At 32.0% G+C, this 19,515-nt stretch overlaps 1 protein-coding gene across 8 annotated transcripts in view; it reads left to right on the top strand.

Annotated features, from left to right (window-relative positions):
- Window positions 1–16,096, top strand: part of Trdmt1 (tRNA aspartic acid methyltransferase 1) — a 63,307-nt gene extending 47,211 nt beyond the window's left edge. For 7 of the 8 annotated variants that reach the window (XM_047521395.1, XM_047521388.1, XM_047521390.1 and 4 more), the window contains 8 exons: window positions 400–471; window positions 1,062–1,127; window positions 1,935–2,004; window positions 3,161–3,244; window positions 4,505–4,848; window positions 7,054–7,111; window positions 8,592–8,721; window positions 13,274–16,096. In XM_047521395.1, coding sequence (XP_047377351.1) covers window positions 400–471; window positions 1,062–1,127; window positions 1,935–2,004; window positions 3,161–3,244; window positions 4,505–4,848; window positions 7,054–7,111; window positions 8,592–8,721; window positions 13,274–13,374 — 925 coding nt within the window. In that variant the 3' untranslated portion in view covers window positions 13,375–16,096. Of the gene's footprint in view, window positions 1–399; window positions 472–1,061; window positions 1,128–1,934; window positions 2,005–3,160; window positions 3,245–4,504; window positions 4,849–7,053; window positions 7,112–8,591; window positions 8,722–11,512; window positions 12,290–13,273 lie in introns of those variants that run through there. The other variant, XM_047521389.1, reaches the window with a different exon arrangement.
- The last annotated feature ends 3,419 nt before the right edge of the window (window positions 16,097–19,515 follow it).

The raw sequence follows: 19,515 nt of genomic DNA on the forward strand, positions 1-19,515 counted from the left end.
CCTACCCAAACAGCTTATTCATCTGAATTCTTGTTGTCTCTCTTGGAGCTGAGCAAAAAATGTCACCAGCAATTGTGTATGTGTATTTTTTCCTAAACAAAGTGATTTTAAGAGAATAATTGGTTTCATTGCTCATTGACTTCTTATTCTTCTTTGCTTTGTGTGAGTTACTTTGACATATTGCTTTGTATAAATAAATTTTAGGTGTATTTATTAGATATGTAAGACTTTTTTCTTTTTAAGTGAATAAATGCATTTTGTTCACTATAGCAACAGAAATGATAATTTTTTTTGTCTGTGTGAGGACCAACTTTAATTCTCAGTTTTAACCTTTTAGAAGTGATTTGATAACTTTATATAAAGCTATTTATAAACTTTTTGTTTTCTTTACTCCTTTAGAATTGGCTTACAGGGTGATATGACTGATCCAAGGACAAATAGCTTCTTATACATTCTAAGTATTCTCCCAAGGTAAAAACTTTCACTCTTGTACGAATTTATCTTATATTGAAAACTTTGGGTCTGGAAGAATGTGGGTTTCATTTCATAGAAATTAGCAGTTTATATATGCTCCCTCTAAATACTGTGCATATCATTTATTGTCTTAAACCATGACTGATAGAATAACTGCAAATGTTTCATGATTTCACACTTGCCACCACAGTGAATAGCAGGGAGTTACAACTTACTAGCTAATTCTATTGTTTAATGGTAATGCAAATGATGCTTTTGTTAGTGAATACTGTTACCCATGGCCTAGAAATTTGTGTTAACCCTAGAAGCTCTCATGCCATGTGAGTGGCAGCCCTTTGAGTTGTGCAGTGCAAAGGCTTTGCACAAACCCATATTTTGAGATAAGCTTCAGTGTAAGTTAACATTTAAAGTGCGAAATTTATCAATCATGCCATGTTTATGGAAGTTTGAGTTGTTTCACATATACATTTTTATAAAAAGTTCAGAAAATTATTTAACCTTGTATTTCCCACAAATGATTTTCTTTACTTTTTATTTCTTAGTAATTAAATATTTAATATTCCATTTGTTTTTCTTTCTTTTTTTAGATTACAAAATTTGCCAAAGTATATTCTTTTAGAAAATGTTAAAGGTTTTGAAGTATCTTCTACAAGGTAAAAAATATATTTGTCTTGTATACATCTTAGGCTTGGTGTATTTTATAGTAGGAACTGTTGTGAAATAAAGAACTTAAAAATAAACACATACAATCTGGCATTTAATGTGTACTATATATTTTATTTATTAGTATTGCTTGTGGCTAATAATGTAAAAAGTATTACAAAGGATTTTGTGGGGGGCTGTGCTGGGAATTTACAAAGTTTTGTTCTACTGATTGCTTCCCTTTTTGATATATTTGAATTTTTCCAGAATGAACATTGATTTTAATGGGAAAGATTTTTCTAAATTTTAGTCACTTATATTGGTGACTGTTTCTTTTGAAACAGAAATGTTCTTAGCAAGAATTTGTTCTGTTGATGGGCATTTCCTGCCCTATAGTTAGACCTAAGAAGTCCTGCATCAGGGTTTTGTCAGATGGTGGCCCAGGTGGGCAGAAAGCATCCATCTGAGTCCTTTACTCACCTGCTGTCCATTATACCACTGTTCTCATCTGATTTGCTGCCAGGAAGATATAGTTTCAGTATCCATGGAAAATTCATCATCAGTAGGTTAACAATTCAAACTTTTCATCAATTTAGGTACATTATCTGACATCTTTATTTACTTATGATTGAATTATCTATCTTTTTATTAATATAATTTTTCAAATACTGGGCTAGAATTAAGATTATTATCTTTCTAAACAGCTTGAGTGCAGTTACAATTTTCATTTACAATGAAGCTTTATACACACTGTTTTATATAGAAACCACATTTGCAACAAAAGAGTGAAAACTTTTCTTTTAATCTTTCTTTTTTAGAGACATGTTGATACAAACAATAGAAAATTGTGGCTTTCAGTACCAAGAATTTCTGTTATCTCCAACCTCTGTAGGTACAACAATTATAAACCTTTACATAAATTATAACTTAAAGGCTTTTTCCCCCAATGGAAATTTTATTCAATGAGCAGAATAGCTTTATTTTTATAATATTTTATGTAAATTCTGAAATTAGATCAGACAGTGTTCTTACTTTCTAAAGAATGTAGTACACATGTATAGATTTATTTATATGTATCTTATTAAAAAATATGTATTGGTGTTCATAAAGATTATATTTTTATTGTATTTTTCTTGCACTGGGAATTGAACTGAGGGCCTTGTGCATGCTAGGCAAGTGTTCTATCACTGAAGCAATGTATTTTTCTTTTGAAAAATAAATGAGAGCACATTTTGGAAATATATAAATGTGGCATTTACAAACTAGGTGTGTTTTGTCTAGATAATGCCCAAAAGTAATCCAAAGTAGAAAAGAAAATGAACCATATGATAATTTTCTAATTACACTTTTTGTTACTTAGCATTCAGTCACAAACATTCATGGTTAAGAAATTAAGGTGATTTGTTATAAGATAAGCTAATTGACAGATTTCGGTTTTGTAGGTATCACTGTTGTCATTTTTATTTTTAGTTTCTCATAATGTTTACTGTATTATATAGTTCTTTGCCCAGAAATGAAAAGAAATCCCACTTAAAACATTAGGTAAACAAGCTGTAGAAATTGATATCTGATCTCTAAATTTATTTCATATTTATTGCCTTTTAACTTCTAAAATATAATGAATCTTCCTTTATTAATAAATAATAAATAAAGTAATACATAGATACAATAAAGTAATACATAGCCAAGAATAGCTATATTTGACTTTCATTTTTTATGATTACTGCATTAGCAATAATGAATGTAGAAAATATCTATTTCTTCTTACTTGGAAGGTGTAACATAAAAATGACTCATAGAAATAATGATTTATCAGATTCACTATTTCATTTGAGTAAATGTACAAAACCTCAGTTTAGCAGGGTTAGAATTTACTAGAATTTAACAGGTTTCAAATTTGTTACAAAGAAATTTTCCAAAAATCAGTAACACAATTTGCTCTAGCAAAAGCTAGATGTATACCTGTATGAGTTATTTTACTAGGTGATAAAGTTAGTAAAGATCTCTTTTTGTATAGTAACTAATTGCTCTGCTCCATTTGCAGCTTGGCATTCCAAATTCAAGGCTAAGGTACTTCCTTATTGCAAAACTTCAGTCAGAGCCATTACCTTTTCAAGTCTCTGGTCAGGTATTGTTATTGTTATTACGGTTTATTTGTTATAAATATATCCCAGTCTGCTAACTTATTTTCAAGAAATACTTTGTGTGGATTTATATCTGTCCTATAGAATGTGTATATACATATAGACCATACCCTATGTATGTCTCCAGGGTCTTTGTCCTCTCCTGGTGACAGTTTTATTGGTTTAAACTAAACAAAACCAAAATGAAACACACAAAAATTTTCTTTCTTCATTAGGGAAGAAAAAAAGTGAAGAGAAAAAAATTACCATTAGTGTTGTTATTCCCCCATCTCTCCCTACAGTTTTTCTTCTGACCATTGACTATTTTCATTTATTGTTTTCTCTCCCCAACTGAAGATTGGTTACTTTTGATAAAATATAATATACTGTCTTAAAAATCACTTAAAAATATTTTAACACAGTGATTGCATTTTCTTTAAAACCAGTACTATTTAGCCTAATTGATTAAAATAGTGTAATAATTAGTACAATCTAGAGTAGAATGCTTAATTGATAATTATGAAGTCAATTTTATGTGCTTTGATCAAAAATGGGGGTGGGTTCAGTGGTTCAATTAAGCTCTCTATAACCATCACTATTAAGTCCTAAAATGCCAAGTCTTACTAATAAGAAATCAGTTTCATTATTTCAATTCTTTGTGACACAGTGGACAGTTCCAAAAACAATGTATAGAGTATATTATCAAAAACTTAATCCTTGACAATGCTTGGAGTGGTTTTTCTTTTATAAAATGGGACTTTATACATGGTTATGAGTTTTGCAGAAACAGGTTTTTCTTGTGGGTCTTGAATAGAAATAACCTTTCATGACAGAAAGCACTTTTTTAATTACTAGTTTTCTTTTAGATTATGATTATGTTCCAGTTTTTTCTTTTTGATAAAGAATATGGAAAACTTCTATCCAAAATATATTATTTGAAATGTAATGTTGCTTTCTAAACTTTTCCACATATTATGCTGTATCAGTATTTAATATAATTCCTCTTACTTTGTTGAATGTTTTTGTAAATAAATACAGAAAACAGTAATTCCATGAAATAAATCATCTGTAGCCTGATGACACTATAGCTATATGATTAATAACTTGTAATAACTGGTACAAATACAAGAAAGCCCCAATTCCTTCTAATAACACCACCATAAGCATTAAAGAGGCATTTACATAATGTTTACTGAACATTATTAATTTGTCTTTTATTTTTAATAGGGCTTTTGATAGTTTCTGTATTTTTTACTTAATTCCAGGTACTGATGGAGTTTCCCAAAACTGAATATGAATACACACAAAAATGTGCAGTGGATGCAGAAAATAAAATTAAAAAAAAGAAAACAGAACCCAGTATTTGCTTTGATAGCAGTATGCAATGTTCTGGAAAAGATGCCATTCTTTTTAAGCTTGAAACTGCAGAAGAAATTCAAAGAAAACATAAGCAGGACAGTGATCTCTCTGTGCAAATGCTAAAAGATTTTCTTGAAGATGATATTGACACCAATCAGTACATTTTGCCACCAAAGTCATTACTGCGATATGCTCTTTTATTAGATATTGTTAAGCCCACTTGCAGACGGTCCACGTGCTTTACCAAAGGGTAAGTTTTAAAGAGACCTTATTCATGCTGTATTCAAAATAACTAGGTTTTTATAACTGTTATTTCTTTTAGGTCTTCTCAAAACAAAGAGAATTTTATAAAATGTTTCTGATAGCTTTATTACTTTTATTGTTATTATTTTTGCTGCTAATTGCCTGCTTCGTGTTCCAGTAGAACACAAGTGAAAATTCCTTTTGGCAGAACATTATGTACACCACCCACAGAAATGTTCAGAAAAGACAAGGCCATTTGTTTAGTGACCTTCATTGGAGCTCATGGTGTAAACATGGTTTCTGTAGCTCATGAATTACCTTTCTTTCCATGGCACATCAAACCTCAAAGAGTTATGTCCACTCCCACAATCAATGTATAAAAAAGTTATATTTTAATCTAAATAAATAAAATTGAATCAGCTGAAGCACATTCAATTAATTTTTAAATTTAAGTTTTACTCAGTTTTTTGAGTGAGTAGTATATTTCCATGGTTCAAGATTCAAAAGGCACTAAATTTTTTTGTTTTTGTGCCACTGTGGATTGAACCCAGGGCCTTGAGCATGTAAGGCAAACGCCCTACCACTGATCCATAACCCGGGCTCTCAAGGTACTAAGATCCTTCTACTTCTGTTTCCTGGCCATCCAGGATCCCTTCCTTAAACGAGTATGTCAATTTACTATATAACCTTTCTGAGATACTGTTTATAAGGATGTATTTAAGGATACATGTATATTTTTATTCCCCTTTTAAGTAAATGGTAGCATACTGCATGCAATATTATATGCCTTTTTTTCACTACCCAATATAAATTGGATATTATTGCACATCAGTACATAAAGGTCTTTTTTATTTTCCTGGTATGAGTATGTCATTATTTGTTTTACTCATTAGTTATTGACCAACATTTAGGGGGGCTTCTTTTGGGTTGTTTCTTGAATGTTTAATACATTTTCATCAATGTTTTTAAACCTAGGAAAAGGGGAACATTAGGCCTCTTCAGAAAAATTTTGCCAAAGATCCCTAATACTCAGCCTCATTTGATAGGTAGTTGTGTGATTTGGCAATTTAAGCATTCTCTTCTTACCTTCTCACTAGATATGTTATATAAAACACTGTGCCCTGGTACAGCCCCAGTAAACTCATTCTGACTTTATCATACTCTGCCCTTGTACTTCTAGGGGAAAGGGTTTATTACTTTACAGTACCTTAAAAGTCTTCACTCAGCTGTTGTCTATGACCAAGTCCAATAGGTTCTGTTTAGGACTCTCATAAAATAAGACTTATCAATTTTGCAATAAAAAGCAACCTTGAAATTATTTTATAAAGATGAGATGGTATAAAAGAAGCTTTACTATATCTTTTTTTTTACTACAGGTAAGATATACATACATACAAATTTATATGCCCATAATATGTGAAAAAGCAATTTCAAAAAATTATTTTTCCTTTGTGTGATTTTTTCAATTTATATGTTAAATTTTTCTCTTTGCAAAAATAATATTAATATGTTGAACAGCTAGTTTGATAATGATAGAGAAAGAAATATTACTAATATCTTTCATTTCTGAAGAATTTCATATTATATGTTTTTTACATGATAGTCTAATTCTTTTTATTTTTTTGTAATTTTTTTCTTTTTTTATTAGAGTTTAATGGTTATGGTCAAATTCTTGTATGAAAATGATTATAAAAACATATTGGGTTAAATGAGAGGCAAACCCAGGCTCAGTGGGATTCTGTTTATATGGTATTAGAAAGCAGGGCTTGGGGATCATGAAAAGATACAATGGTTCATGCATTTTTTAAAAAATGGCCATAATCTATTTTTACCTATATAACATTTGGTGTAATGTGGCAGGGATGCCAGCATTGAATTACTTTTGAATATAAACTGCGTAGCTTCTAGTGATGAACATTACGGATGTGAGAATTAATACCAAAAAAATGACAATATTACATAATTTAGTAATGTTTAAGCAACTCAAAAAACTGTTCCATGTGTGGTTTTTTAAAAGTTTAAGTAGAATTATCTTGCGGTTTTTACCTAACATTTTTTTAAAGCATATTATATCATGTGCAATGAATGTGATATCATTCCAGATATTTCAGAACTATGTAACCATGTAGATTACATCATTCAAAAAATATTTAAGAAATTTAGCATTAACAAATACATCAGGTACTACATAATATTCATGTTAATTTTTCAGTTATGGAAGCTACATAGAAGGGACAGGATCTGTGTTACAGACTGCAGAGGATGTACAGGTACCACAGATGTTTTAAAACTGAAATATTTTAGAACTTTAAATAATGTTACATCAGCTGGTGGTATAGCTCAGTAGTAGAGTGCTTGCTTAGCATACAAGGCCCTGGGTTTAATACCTAGCACTGAAAATAATAATAATAATAATGCGCTCAGCATGGTAGCACTTGCCTATAATCCCAGCCACCTGGGAGGCTGAGGAATGAGGATATTGATTTCAAGGCCAGCCTGGGATGTTATGAGACACATTTTTTTAAAAATTATGTTTAATACTTAATTTGAGAATGTTAAAACCATTTTACATGTTCAATTGGGAACGAATACATGTTCAACTGGGAATAAATATGTTGTTCATTTATGTACACATATATTCACATAATTTTCTTTAGTGTAGGGTAAGTCTTTTATTGCTGCATATGTGCCCGTGTATAAGGAAGGTTTTGTTTTTATTCTCATTTTTCTTATTCTTATATGCTGCATTTCTTTTTTTTTTCCATGAATAGCAAATTGAAACTTAGCCTATAGTAGTAAACACTCTAAAATTTCCACAGGCATGTTAATATTGGAGTCCTCCTTTGTAGTACATACTATAAAACTTCCTTTTAAGGAAAATAAAATCTGTTTTGGCAATGTACTTTTAAATTCTTTAGTTTTAAACTCTTAATGGTGCTATGGTTGAACATAAGCTCAATAGTAAGTTTTATATATTTTTATGTAATTTTAATATAACATTACATTATCTTCTCTAATGCTGATTTTAACTCAACTATTAATAAAATTTATGCTAAACATATTATCATAGGCAAGTGAAAGTCTGGATTTGAGAAATCATTTAATATGTTTTACCATTTTAAGAAAGTTTCTTAATTAGATGAAATTGATTGTCAACACAAATATTTTCAATGATCTTTTAGCCTTATGAAGTTGGCTTCGTTGGTTGACCTTGTTTCCTTTATATCTTTCACTATATTTCTGTTTTGTAATATTGTCAATGATTACTTATAGTCTTATGATTAATTTGAAGAGATCAAAAGTGTCAGATATAAATTACTGGAAAGTATCCTGATCAATGTTAGCCTTTTGTTCTTTTTCATAGTTTAGATTGCCATTGTTGAGACAGTTACATACTTTATTACAGAGATACTTTTTTGCCCATGCATTTTGCTACCATGTATTACAGCAGACTATATGTCCATCTTCTTTTTCTTTTTCCTTTTTTATTTGTTCTTTTTAGTTATACATGACAGTAGAATGTATTTTGACATATCATACATATATGGAGTATAACTTCCTATTGTGGTTGTACATGATGTGGAATTATACTGGTTTTATATTCACGTATGAACACAGGAAAGTTATGTCTGATTCATTCTACTGCCTTTCCCATTTATGTCCATCTTCTTAAAACTGTCTTAAAATTGAAAATATTAACAAATCTGGTTCCATACTACGTTTTTAGTTATCTTGAATGTTTTCTTACAGATTGAGAATATCTACAAGTCCCTTACTAATTTGCCACAAGAAGATAAGATAACAAAGTTGTCAATGCTTAAATTGCGATATTTCACTCCTAAAGAAATAGCAAATCTCCTTGGATTTCCTCCAGAGTTTGGTATGTGGGATCTATGAAAATCTCAGTTTTCATTTATTTACATTCTCAAAATTCATTAGGGACTCACATGTACATATTATAATAAACCCTTGCCCACAAAAGTGGGTTCAAGAAACTTCCTTCCTTTCCTGATTGTGCCCATTTGGGGCATTTTCCTGTCCTCTTTTCCCTCTCCCTAATAATCTGCTTCAGTCTATTCCCTCTGATTCAGTTTGCCCTCTCCTTTAACTTCAGTAATGGGTCAAAGTTCGACAGGAGAGTGTATTTTGATGTATTATACATACATAGAATATAACTTATTCTAATTAGAATCCCATTCTTGTAGTTTTACATGATGTGGAGTTTCACTGCAGAGGTCTGATTTTAGTAAATCCCACATGAGGTCTTGTGAAAGAATGCCTATGATTAGCTTTTTGAATGAAGAAATTAAACGGCAGTTCTCTTGAGGATGTGGGGGGAAGAAAGTATTTATATTTATTCTCTTCCACAGTACATTTTCATCCGTTGTGTGAAGGGTTAATTACTGGAGAAAATAAAAGATGGAGAGGTAGTCAAGGAAAGAAAGAGGCATCAGGAACATGGATGCCAGACTTTACCAAACATTAAGGGATCTGTACCAGGGTATCTCGAGAACAAAAGTGAAGATGTGGTATAGAGTGAGAAAGACAGAGTTCTAACTTCTTTGGCAGTCCAGGAAATCTGGGAATTGTTGCTGTTAAAAGATTGGACACACTTCCGTTGCCTGCTAAAAGCAGTAGCAGCCCCTTCCTGATATCATTGTGGGCCAGTGCTCTCAGCTGTGCAGTCTGTAAAAAATAAAATAAATAAATAAATAAATACGTTAAAAAAAAAATGAAATGAAAAGAAAAGAAACCGATGGCTTTTTTAGGCTTGGTAGTAAGTGTGCTCCCAGTACCTGGCTAATGAGCAGGAAGAAAGATAGACCTCCCTCACCAACTTCTAAGGTTGACAGAAGGAAGAAATATGCTTTTGACAACTCTGAGTAGAAATTTGAATGTAGAAAAATGAAACTGTGTTAGATCTAATACTATTGTAATACTAATTACACTACTATTCTTGAAATAAATTATGTTTCAGATTCTACATAATGAATTTTCAGATGAAGTTTTAGAATATAGATTTTTTTTGTACATTGGGAACAAACTGTCAATGTAATGGATTGTCTGAGCACAGTTGCAGCAACCAAGTTTATTTTCTGCTCCCTGCATTTATTTATTTATTTATTCATGTATTTTTGCTGATGTCATTCAGTTCCAAATATCCTGGGGAGTGTTATTAAGAAAAGCATACTTTCCTTGTCTTAGTTTATGTCACAAAGTGAGTAAGAAAATATTATAGAACAAATGAAGAACTGAGAATTGAACTCAAGAATTCCAATTTCTAGTTTGCTTTTCTAGTTATTTTTTTCTTTTTTTGAACAATCAGACATATTTTACATACCACTAGAGACAAGTAATTGTCTATCAAATAAAAAGGAATACCTAAGTTTTATCACAGTATTTGTTTTATTCTAGGAGTAGTAGTCACTCTGTTAAAACCGAAACTTGGTGAGGGCACAGACAGAGCCCAGAGTCAGACCAAGTCTGAATCCTAGCTCCTCTTTAACCTCTCTCTGCCTTAGTTTCTTCATTTGTAAAATGGTGGTAATTATAGCACCTATTTCATAGGGTTGCTGTGACAGTGAAGTGAGTAACGTGTTTAAAATGCTTATACAATATCTAGGGCAATATAAAATTTCTTTGCTTTTACTTTTAAATGATAGCCATTTACTTTAATAGCCTTTACTTCATAAATACTTTTCTCACTTTAAAAATTTTAGATATATAAATAGAGTTTTCAGAGTTTTTTAAATACATATGTACAATTCTTGTAAAAAGTATCTGTTAAATTGCTGAATCTTCTTTTAAAATATGTGATATATTTGTGTAGAGAAGCTTGCCCTTATGTTACCACTGAACAGCACATCACACACTGTCCTTCACATGTGTTTCCAACATTATTGACTCAGGGTCCAAAAATGGTTATTGTTTGAGCTGTTTGTCCACTGGCAATGATAGATCTGCATTGATCCTTCTGTACATTGTGTCCTGGTTCTTTGTGACTGGCAGCACACATTCTTGAGAGGTAGCAGGCTTTGGAAGAGAGGGACTCTAAATGGATGAAAGCTATTATCTTGACCTTGTTAATTTGTACTTCTTTTGAGAATTATTATTATTTTAATGTATCTAGATTTTTATAAGTCACCTTTTAACTTAAAACAATTTTGTAACTTTTCCTGTTAGTTTAGACACCACTACATATAAGGTACACATGGACACACAGATAGACACACACAAATACACACATACACACACTCACAATTTTTACAGATTTGACTTGTTCCCAAACCTTTCCTCCTCTTTGTTATAATCTTAATATTGCAAAAGATTGTCCTCGGGATATTCTAAAGGCTTATTTGTAGATACCTTTGTACTTCTGTCTACTTTGATCTAGTTTTTGAAATGAGTCATATGTTTGCCTATCACGTATTATCTTTAGAATATGGAATTTACAATCATGATCAATTGCAAATAATAGTATTTTAATAATAATTACTGTTTATTTTATTGCAGTTAATATGTCAAAAGTTGATGAAACAACTGTAGAATAACCAACTCTACCTCTGGTCCTTACAAATATAATGAAATTTATCTATTTTTAATACTTTTTAATTATGTCCTTCATTTTATTTTCTAATTTAAATTTTCTTTAATTTATTGCTATGCCAAAGTGTCCTGAATGTGAACAGAAGTCCAACATGAGAAAATCAGTATGCGTTAACACAGTATGAAAAACAACTGAAGGATTTGTATCCAGAATATATAAAGAAACTTACAATACAGCAACAAAAAGAAAGAATAATCCAGCTTAAAAATGTGCAAAGGATTTGAATCAGCATTTCTCCAAAGAAGATAGACAAGTAGCTAAAAAGCATATGAAAAAGTTGTTTAACATGTTTAGTTATTAGGGAATTGTAAATCAAACCACAATGAAATATTACATCATACACATTAGGATGGTTAAAATAAAAGATAGTAATAGTGTTGGCAAAGATGTGAAGAAATTGGAACTCTCATCAGCTGCTGGTGGAAATGTAATGGTGTCTCCTGCTTCAGAAAGCAGTCTGACCATAATACAGACATTAAACATAGCATTTTTGTGTGACTCAACAACTTCACCACTAGTTATATGATCAAGAGAATTTAAAACATTTTCACACAAAAAATGTATGTGTGAATGTTCATATTAACATTTTCACAATAGCCAAAAAGCAGACACAACCCAAATGTCTTACCAGTGAACGAATGGATAAATAAAATGTGGTATATTCATGTAACAAAATAGTCTTCCTCCATAAAAAGGAATAAGTATTGAAACGCACAATGATGCGAATGAATCTTGAAAATATTATGCCAGCCAGGTGCAGTGGCACACACCTGTAATCCCAGCAGCTCAGGAGGCTGAGGCAGGAGGATCATGAGTTCAAAGCCTACCTCAGCAAAAGTGAGGTGCTAAGCAACTCAGTGAGACCCTGTCTCTAAATAATATATAAAATAGGGCTGGGGATGTGGCTCAGTGGTTGAGTGCCCATGAGTTCAATCCCTGGTACCAAAAAAAAAAAAAAAAAAAAAAAAAGAAAAGAAAACATGCCATGCAAAAGAAACTAGATACAAAAGACAATATATTTTATGGTTTCATTTATATGAAATGTTCAGAATAGATGAATCTATAGATAGAGAAAGTAGATTCGTGATTGGGGGATATGGAGGGGAAATAGCAAGAGCTGTTAATGGGTATCAGGTTTCTTTTTTGAAGTAATGAAAATGTTCTAGAATTAGTGGAGATGTTTAAAAAACTATTCTAAAAACCACTGAACTATATACTCTAAAAGAGTGAATTTTATGGCATGTGAATTTTATCTCCATAAAAATGTTACTAAATAAAAGAAACAATGTAGAAGAAAATGTCTGCCAGTACTTTTTCAAGATTTCATTAATACATGAATTTCTGTGTCTTCCGCATCTATGGACACCTGTGTGCACACATGTGCATATTTGCACTACCCATAATTTGATGCTATATAATATACTGTGATATGATATTATCTTATGTGGACAGTATAATGAAATGCTACATAATATTTTTTGGCTCCAGACTCTTCATTTATCAGTAAAACTTAATGAAGACTTTAGTGATATACAGTTATGTGTTGTTGAACAACGAGGATGCATTCTGAGAAATGAATCCTCAGCCGATTTCATAATTATGTAAACATAATAGTGTACTTACACAAACTAAGACAGCTAGTGTCACTAGGTGATATCATCTTAGAGACTACCATCATATATGCAGTCCCTTGTTGACTGAAATTGTTGTTGACTGAAATGGTGTTATGAAATGATCACCATACCTTTGTTAAAGGATGCATCCTTTTATCTCTAGAAATTACTATTACAAATGATAGTATTGTAAATTTTTCTCTCTTTTCTAGGATTTCCTGAGAAGATAACAGTGAAGCAATGTTACCGTCTACTTGGAAATAGTCTCAACGTGCATGTAGTAGCTAAGCTAATCAAAATCCTTTGTGAATAACTTTAAAATAACTGAAAAAGGATCACAGTATTCTTTCATGTCCAGATTGTAATTCTTAAATTCTATTTTGAAGTCATTTTGATGAAATTTAAATTATTTAATCTTTCTTTAAAAAATTTAGAATTTCATCACAAAATTTGAATTTATCACAAAAATGTCAATTTGTTTTCTTAAATTTATATTACTGTATTTTATAAAGTGAAAATTATTGTTTTCCTTTATGGATAATATATTTTCATATGAAACTAATAGATATATACATGAAATATCTTTATAATATATACTATATATTATATATGTATTATATTGTTGTTATTATCTTTACAATATTATTACTCCTAAACTCAGAATGGTGATTCCAATGCTTGCCTGTTTCAAATGTTGGCTGCTTTACTTAATTCCCATCTTTTGAATATTTTACATAAATCCCATCCTCCTTCAAATGTTCCTTTATTTAATATAGCCAAATACATATAATATTTGAAACCAAATTGTCATTATTCAACTTATACAATAGTTTGAAGAATACATCAGAAAAATTAAATTCATGATCACCTCTCTATCAATAAACCTTAGAAAACTTAGATGTTTATTATCTGATTATCTTTTTATTTCAGCTCTCTGAAGTTCCAAACTCAGTACGGACTTCGCTTTAGTTTGCTATTATCAGAGTGTGTGTTTGCCTCCCTTCTCAGCTTGTGAGTTAAATTTGCCACTGCATTCTAAGGAATGTAATGTAGAGTTAGGAATTTAGGGAGGAAACTCCTCTGACCCCATTATATATGGTGCTAGTCCCCCCCCCACCTCAATTTTTTACATTGTTGTAACATGTACTCTGATTTAACTTTTATAACTATTAACTTTCTTTGTCTCTCCTTGCCAGAGACATTTTGGAATTCAGGTTTCTGAAATGAAAGGAAACAAGCCCAGAAATTATTTCACAAAATATTAATTCATATTTTTTATTTTTAAAGAATAATCTAAGCCAGGTGTGGTGACACACCCCTGTGTTACTTGGAAGGCTGGGGCAGGGGGATTGCAAGTTTGAGGCCAGCCTCTACAACTTAGAGAGAACTTTTCTCAAATTAAAAAAAAAAAAGTAGGGCATTGAACTGGGGATGTAGCTTACTTGTAGAGTGCCTCTGCAATCATTCCTATGTGGAGAAATTGGAACCCTTGTGCATTGCAGGTGAAAGCATAAAATGGTACAACTGCTGTGGAAAACCATATGGAGGTTCCTCAAAAACTTAAAACAGAATAACCATATGATCTAGCAATTCTATTTCTGGAACTGAAAGCAAGAACTTGAACGGATGCTGTGATCATAACAGCATTATTCACAGCAACTCAAAGGTGGAAGCAGTCCAAGTGTCCATCCATCAATAGATAAATAAAATGTGTATTTGTGTATGTATATATGTGTGTGTACATGTGTGTGTGTATATTTATATTATATGTGTGTTTATATATGTATGTGTGTATATGCATATATATATATATATATATATATAATGGACTAGTATTCATCCTTTAAAAAGAATGAGATGATGATACATGCTGTGACCTGGATGTGCCTTAAGACATTATGCTAAGTGAAACAAACCAGTCACAAAAGGACAAATATACAATTCCACTTATATGAGGTACCTAAAAAGAGTCAAGTTTACAGACACTGTAAGTAGAGTGGTCTTGTCAGGGATGGTGGGAGGAAGAATGAGGAGTTAGTGTTTAACCGATACAGTTTCTCTGTGAGGTTACAATGAAGTTCTGGGAAATGGTTGGTGGTGATGGTTTCATAGTAGTGCAAAGGTACTTAATGCCACTGAACTGTACACTTACAAATAGTTGAAGTGGTTAAATTTTACATTATGTATATGTCCTACAATTTAAGAAAATCATATTCCATTACCATTTTTTCAGAACACATAGATAAATAGATATATTTAGGGAGGTTGTAGGCCAACACATACATCAACAATCACTATCAACATTTGGTATTTGTGTTTAAAGATAAACTTTATTACAAGTCTCATAAACTTTATTATATAATCTGAAATCATTTTGGCACACTTTCATATAGTTTTTTTTTCAGATGAAAGATTCTTTATCAATAAAATGGTTTCTAGTTTTACTATAATTATAGTATGATTATAATTATGCTGTAATTATAGTGTCCAACATCCCATTGAGCAGTATTATGCAGAATATTACAGTGTGCCAACTATAAACACATGAAAGGTCTATGGAGACATTTGCTTATAAACTCAAGGACAGAATATAGCTTTATGAAATTTTTAAGTTATTGAAGTAAGTATTCACAGGCAGATGATAAGTTTGCCCTTAACTCATATTGAAAATATATACTAGCAAGCATGAATTTACACCTTAATGAAGATATATTTACCAGTGTCATTAATCTCATATATATGTGTACACACACACACACATATATATATATATATATATGCCTGCATATGTATGTGTATATATATATATATATATATATATACACATATATATATACACACAACTAATTCAAAAAGTCACTTTATTGAATGTTACATATTGATAATAAACATGCATAAAATTGCCTCCGGAAATTCTGTTTTCTGATATTTCTTGTACATTGTTTGCTGTATTGGAAAAGATAGCCTCTCCTTTTCAAGAGAACTATATGTAATTAAACCTTTGTGGTTCTTAACAATAAACTTTCTTCGTTTTCCTTTTTGCATTGCTCTGCTGTTTAAAAAATGCTTGTTAGGTAATTCTAAGGTATTTATTATCTTGCCTCATAATTTTAGTGTATTTTAAGGACCCAAAACTAGTGACAAAAAGATGGTGAAATGAATTAATACAAAAAATGATGTATAGATGGTTACACAAATTAATACAAACAAAAATTTATATTGGAAATTGATTTTGAAGAGATGGGTAAACACTGTAGAAGTCAGAGAGCCTGACCATCTTAGTGTAGGCTCTAAAGCTGAGTGCCAGCAGAGGTGTAGGTCACCTTGTACTGTGGGATGGGCTGGACCTCTGCAGAGGACCCTGAAGCTGAGTTCTGTCTACTAAATAACCTACACAGCGGGCTGTGTCCTGTGCATTGAAAGGTGAGAAAATACCTACCACCATCAGCCACTTGCTCTTTCTCAATAGCTGGAGTCTTTCAAAGAGGCAAACTAGGAGTTCAAATTATAAACGATGAGGAGCTACCAGCACCTTTCTAAAAAATATGAGACTGACGTATTCCTTGAAATGCTTGTTAGGTGGAAACTCCTCAGTTTCCCTGATAGCTGCATCGCTGCTGTGGTGAATGCAAAAGGTGGTGGTAGAGACCAGGGCAGCCACTCCAGTGTGTAGGTAGGTAGTAGGATTCTTTAAAAGAAACCATCATCTGACTTTGGATTAAATTTCAACCTAGTTTAGAGCCAAGTGATTAAGTCAGACTGAGACAAATGAAGCTAAGGACAAATGAAACTGGTTTAATTCTAGCTATAGGAATAGAGAATAAAGGTGCAGCTGCACTTCACCCAACATTAGGCATGTACTAAAGAATGCATTCTGTGCACCAGTTACTGTATCTCCAGCTAAACTGAAGTCACTCTGGTTACTCTTGTTCTGATAACTTTACAATTTAGTCAAGAGAAATCCCCAAATAAGTCAAGGTCACACAATTAGGACCTTATTGTAAGCCCATATGTAAAGAGTGATTAAAGTGTGCTTTTCTGAGTTGGTTTAACTTGGGCTGGGCATACAGCTCAGTTGCAGAACACACGCTCAGCATGCTCAGGACCCTGGGCGCCATCCCAGCAACAACACCAGTTTGACTTCTAATTTGGTCTTACTATTTTACTGATGATTTGAGGCCACCAGTTAATCTACTAACTGACTGCTAGCTTTGGACTTTGAAACGGAGTGAGGGTCATATGGTCTCAGCAGTTTTCTCAAAGCCTATGATTGAACTCAGATTATATAATTTTTTAGACATAGCCTTTGGACCTCTCTGTTCTGGTTAATTTTTTCCTCTTGGTGTTTACTATTGAGATGCACTGTGTACAGCTCTCATATCAACTTTGGCACGTATTTTCTGGTCCTCTTTCTTCATTCGTCACACCCACCAAGATGTCTACTTATGCCACTATTTTATTTGGGAGCATCCCTCTGCATATATTATGAAACTGCCCTACGAATCTCGCACATGCTCTTCAGTTTCAGACTACACCTTTCAACCTGTCTGCACCATTTCCCTCTTGTCATTCCTTCTCTTTGCTACTGAAATTTTTAAAAGTTTACATTAAAAAAATTTTATTTTTCCCCCTAGCCTCCCTGTTTCTTTCTTTGGGACCTCTGGGAGCATCGTACTCTTATGGTCTTCAAAATCTTACACAACCATGATCCAAACTACATCACTTTTTTTTTTTTTGTCTTCATTTATGAGTTTATTTTTAAATGTATTTGCTCAAGAAATATAAACATGTAAAATGACTCTTTTGACTTCTTGATCTCCATGTTCTAAAATAAATTTTGTTTTATATTCACCATAGGTGCTGAGTCGTATTTTCAATGATGTTTAGCACCTAAAAGACTCTTGTGTACACCAAAGTTGATTCCTAAAGCTTCCAAAAATCTCAATTTTCCTATTAAAAAAACTAGTTTCACAAATACTAGAAGATAGGAAGTTAATTTTCCCATAGAAATCTATTCCTTATAGCTTTATGATGTTTTTATTTCTTTGCTTGTGCGTAGGATGCTTTCATTGTTTCCTTAAGTATTTGCATGTTGTTTGCATTTCTATGTCTATTCATAACAGGGAAGATTGAAATTATGAGTTGTACATGGTTGTTTAGCTAAGTTGGCTCTATAATCAGATGAGATCACCTAGAGAGGGGAAGGAGAAAGGTGGAGGGAGGCTGGAGCTGAACTCAATGTTCCTGAAGATTCCATTTTTGGATCTCTCCAGCATTCCACTGTCTGAGCCATTTTTCTCGGAGATTCTCACCTTTTCTTATAACGTCTACCCTTGTCCTGCTGATACCCAGATCTGATATTTTTCTTAAATCCTACTGTAGAATCTTCATGCTGGATCATTTTCAACTGGGATAGCTTGCTGTCATATCAAATTAAGCATGTTTAAAAATTAAACACCCTATATTCTAAAATCACTTCCATTCATAACTTAATAATTCTTTAGGGTACTCCTACTCTCCCAGTCTCCCAAATTCAAACCCTATAACCCAAAATCATATTCATCTGGTCTTTCCCATTCTGTATTCTGTTTATTGACAAAAGTAGCCTTCCCAAGGAAAACTTTCTCTGATAGTGACTTATTTTTGGAAAAACTGATGTCATTTTTAAATCTCAAAATATACATATTTGCTGCCAGATTTTTATGCTTGGCTAAATGTGGACATTTACTAGATTTTAGCCTTCTGAATTTAATCTAGATGAATGTCATTTTTTATTAAAATAGTTGTTTCTTTGCTCCTTAGCTAATTCCTTATACAATAAAGTTAAATTTCACACATAAAAAAATGACCAACAGCACCTACTGAAATTTGATACTCCTTGTGTAGGAGATATAGGTTGAATTTTCATATTTGGGAACTGATTCTATGAACGAATAGGCAATAAGCTGGGGAGTTGCTTTGATCTGAGTTGGTTTTAGTGAAAAGTGTTTTAGAGCATGTGAACTTCCATAAGGGCAGAGACTTTTAACAGTTTATCTTCACTGCTGTGTTCCTAGCCATATTCCTGGCACATAGTAAGCACTCAGTAAATACTTGTTGAATGAATGAATATAGTAATACTGGAATTGGGATCAAAATTATAGAGAGGGTATCACAATTGGAGTTTAAAAGGTGACAAAGTCACTCTCCTGAGACCTACTGAATTTGTTTATTGATGCCATTTCTTCTACACTCAAAGGAATAGTCAAATTTACTGAAGTCTGTAACACATTTGAAAAATATTTCTAGGGTAGACGTTTAGGGAAGTAGTGCAGACAAAATTTTTTGAAATGCTATATTCTAATCTCTAGTCTTAACAAGAGATCATGAACTTACCTCTTCTTGTTCCTCCTTAAGAACAATTACAAGCTCTGGGTAAGCATAATTATCAGAAGAACTCTGCAAGATGGGAAGA

This window comes from Sciurus carolinensis, chromosome 12, assembly GCF_902686445.1.
Source record: "Sciurus carolinensis chromosome 12, mSciCar1.2, whole genome shotgun sequence".
NCBI lineage: Eukaryota > Metazoa > Chordata > Mammalia > Rodentia > Sciuridae > Sciurus > Sciurus carolinensis.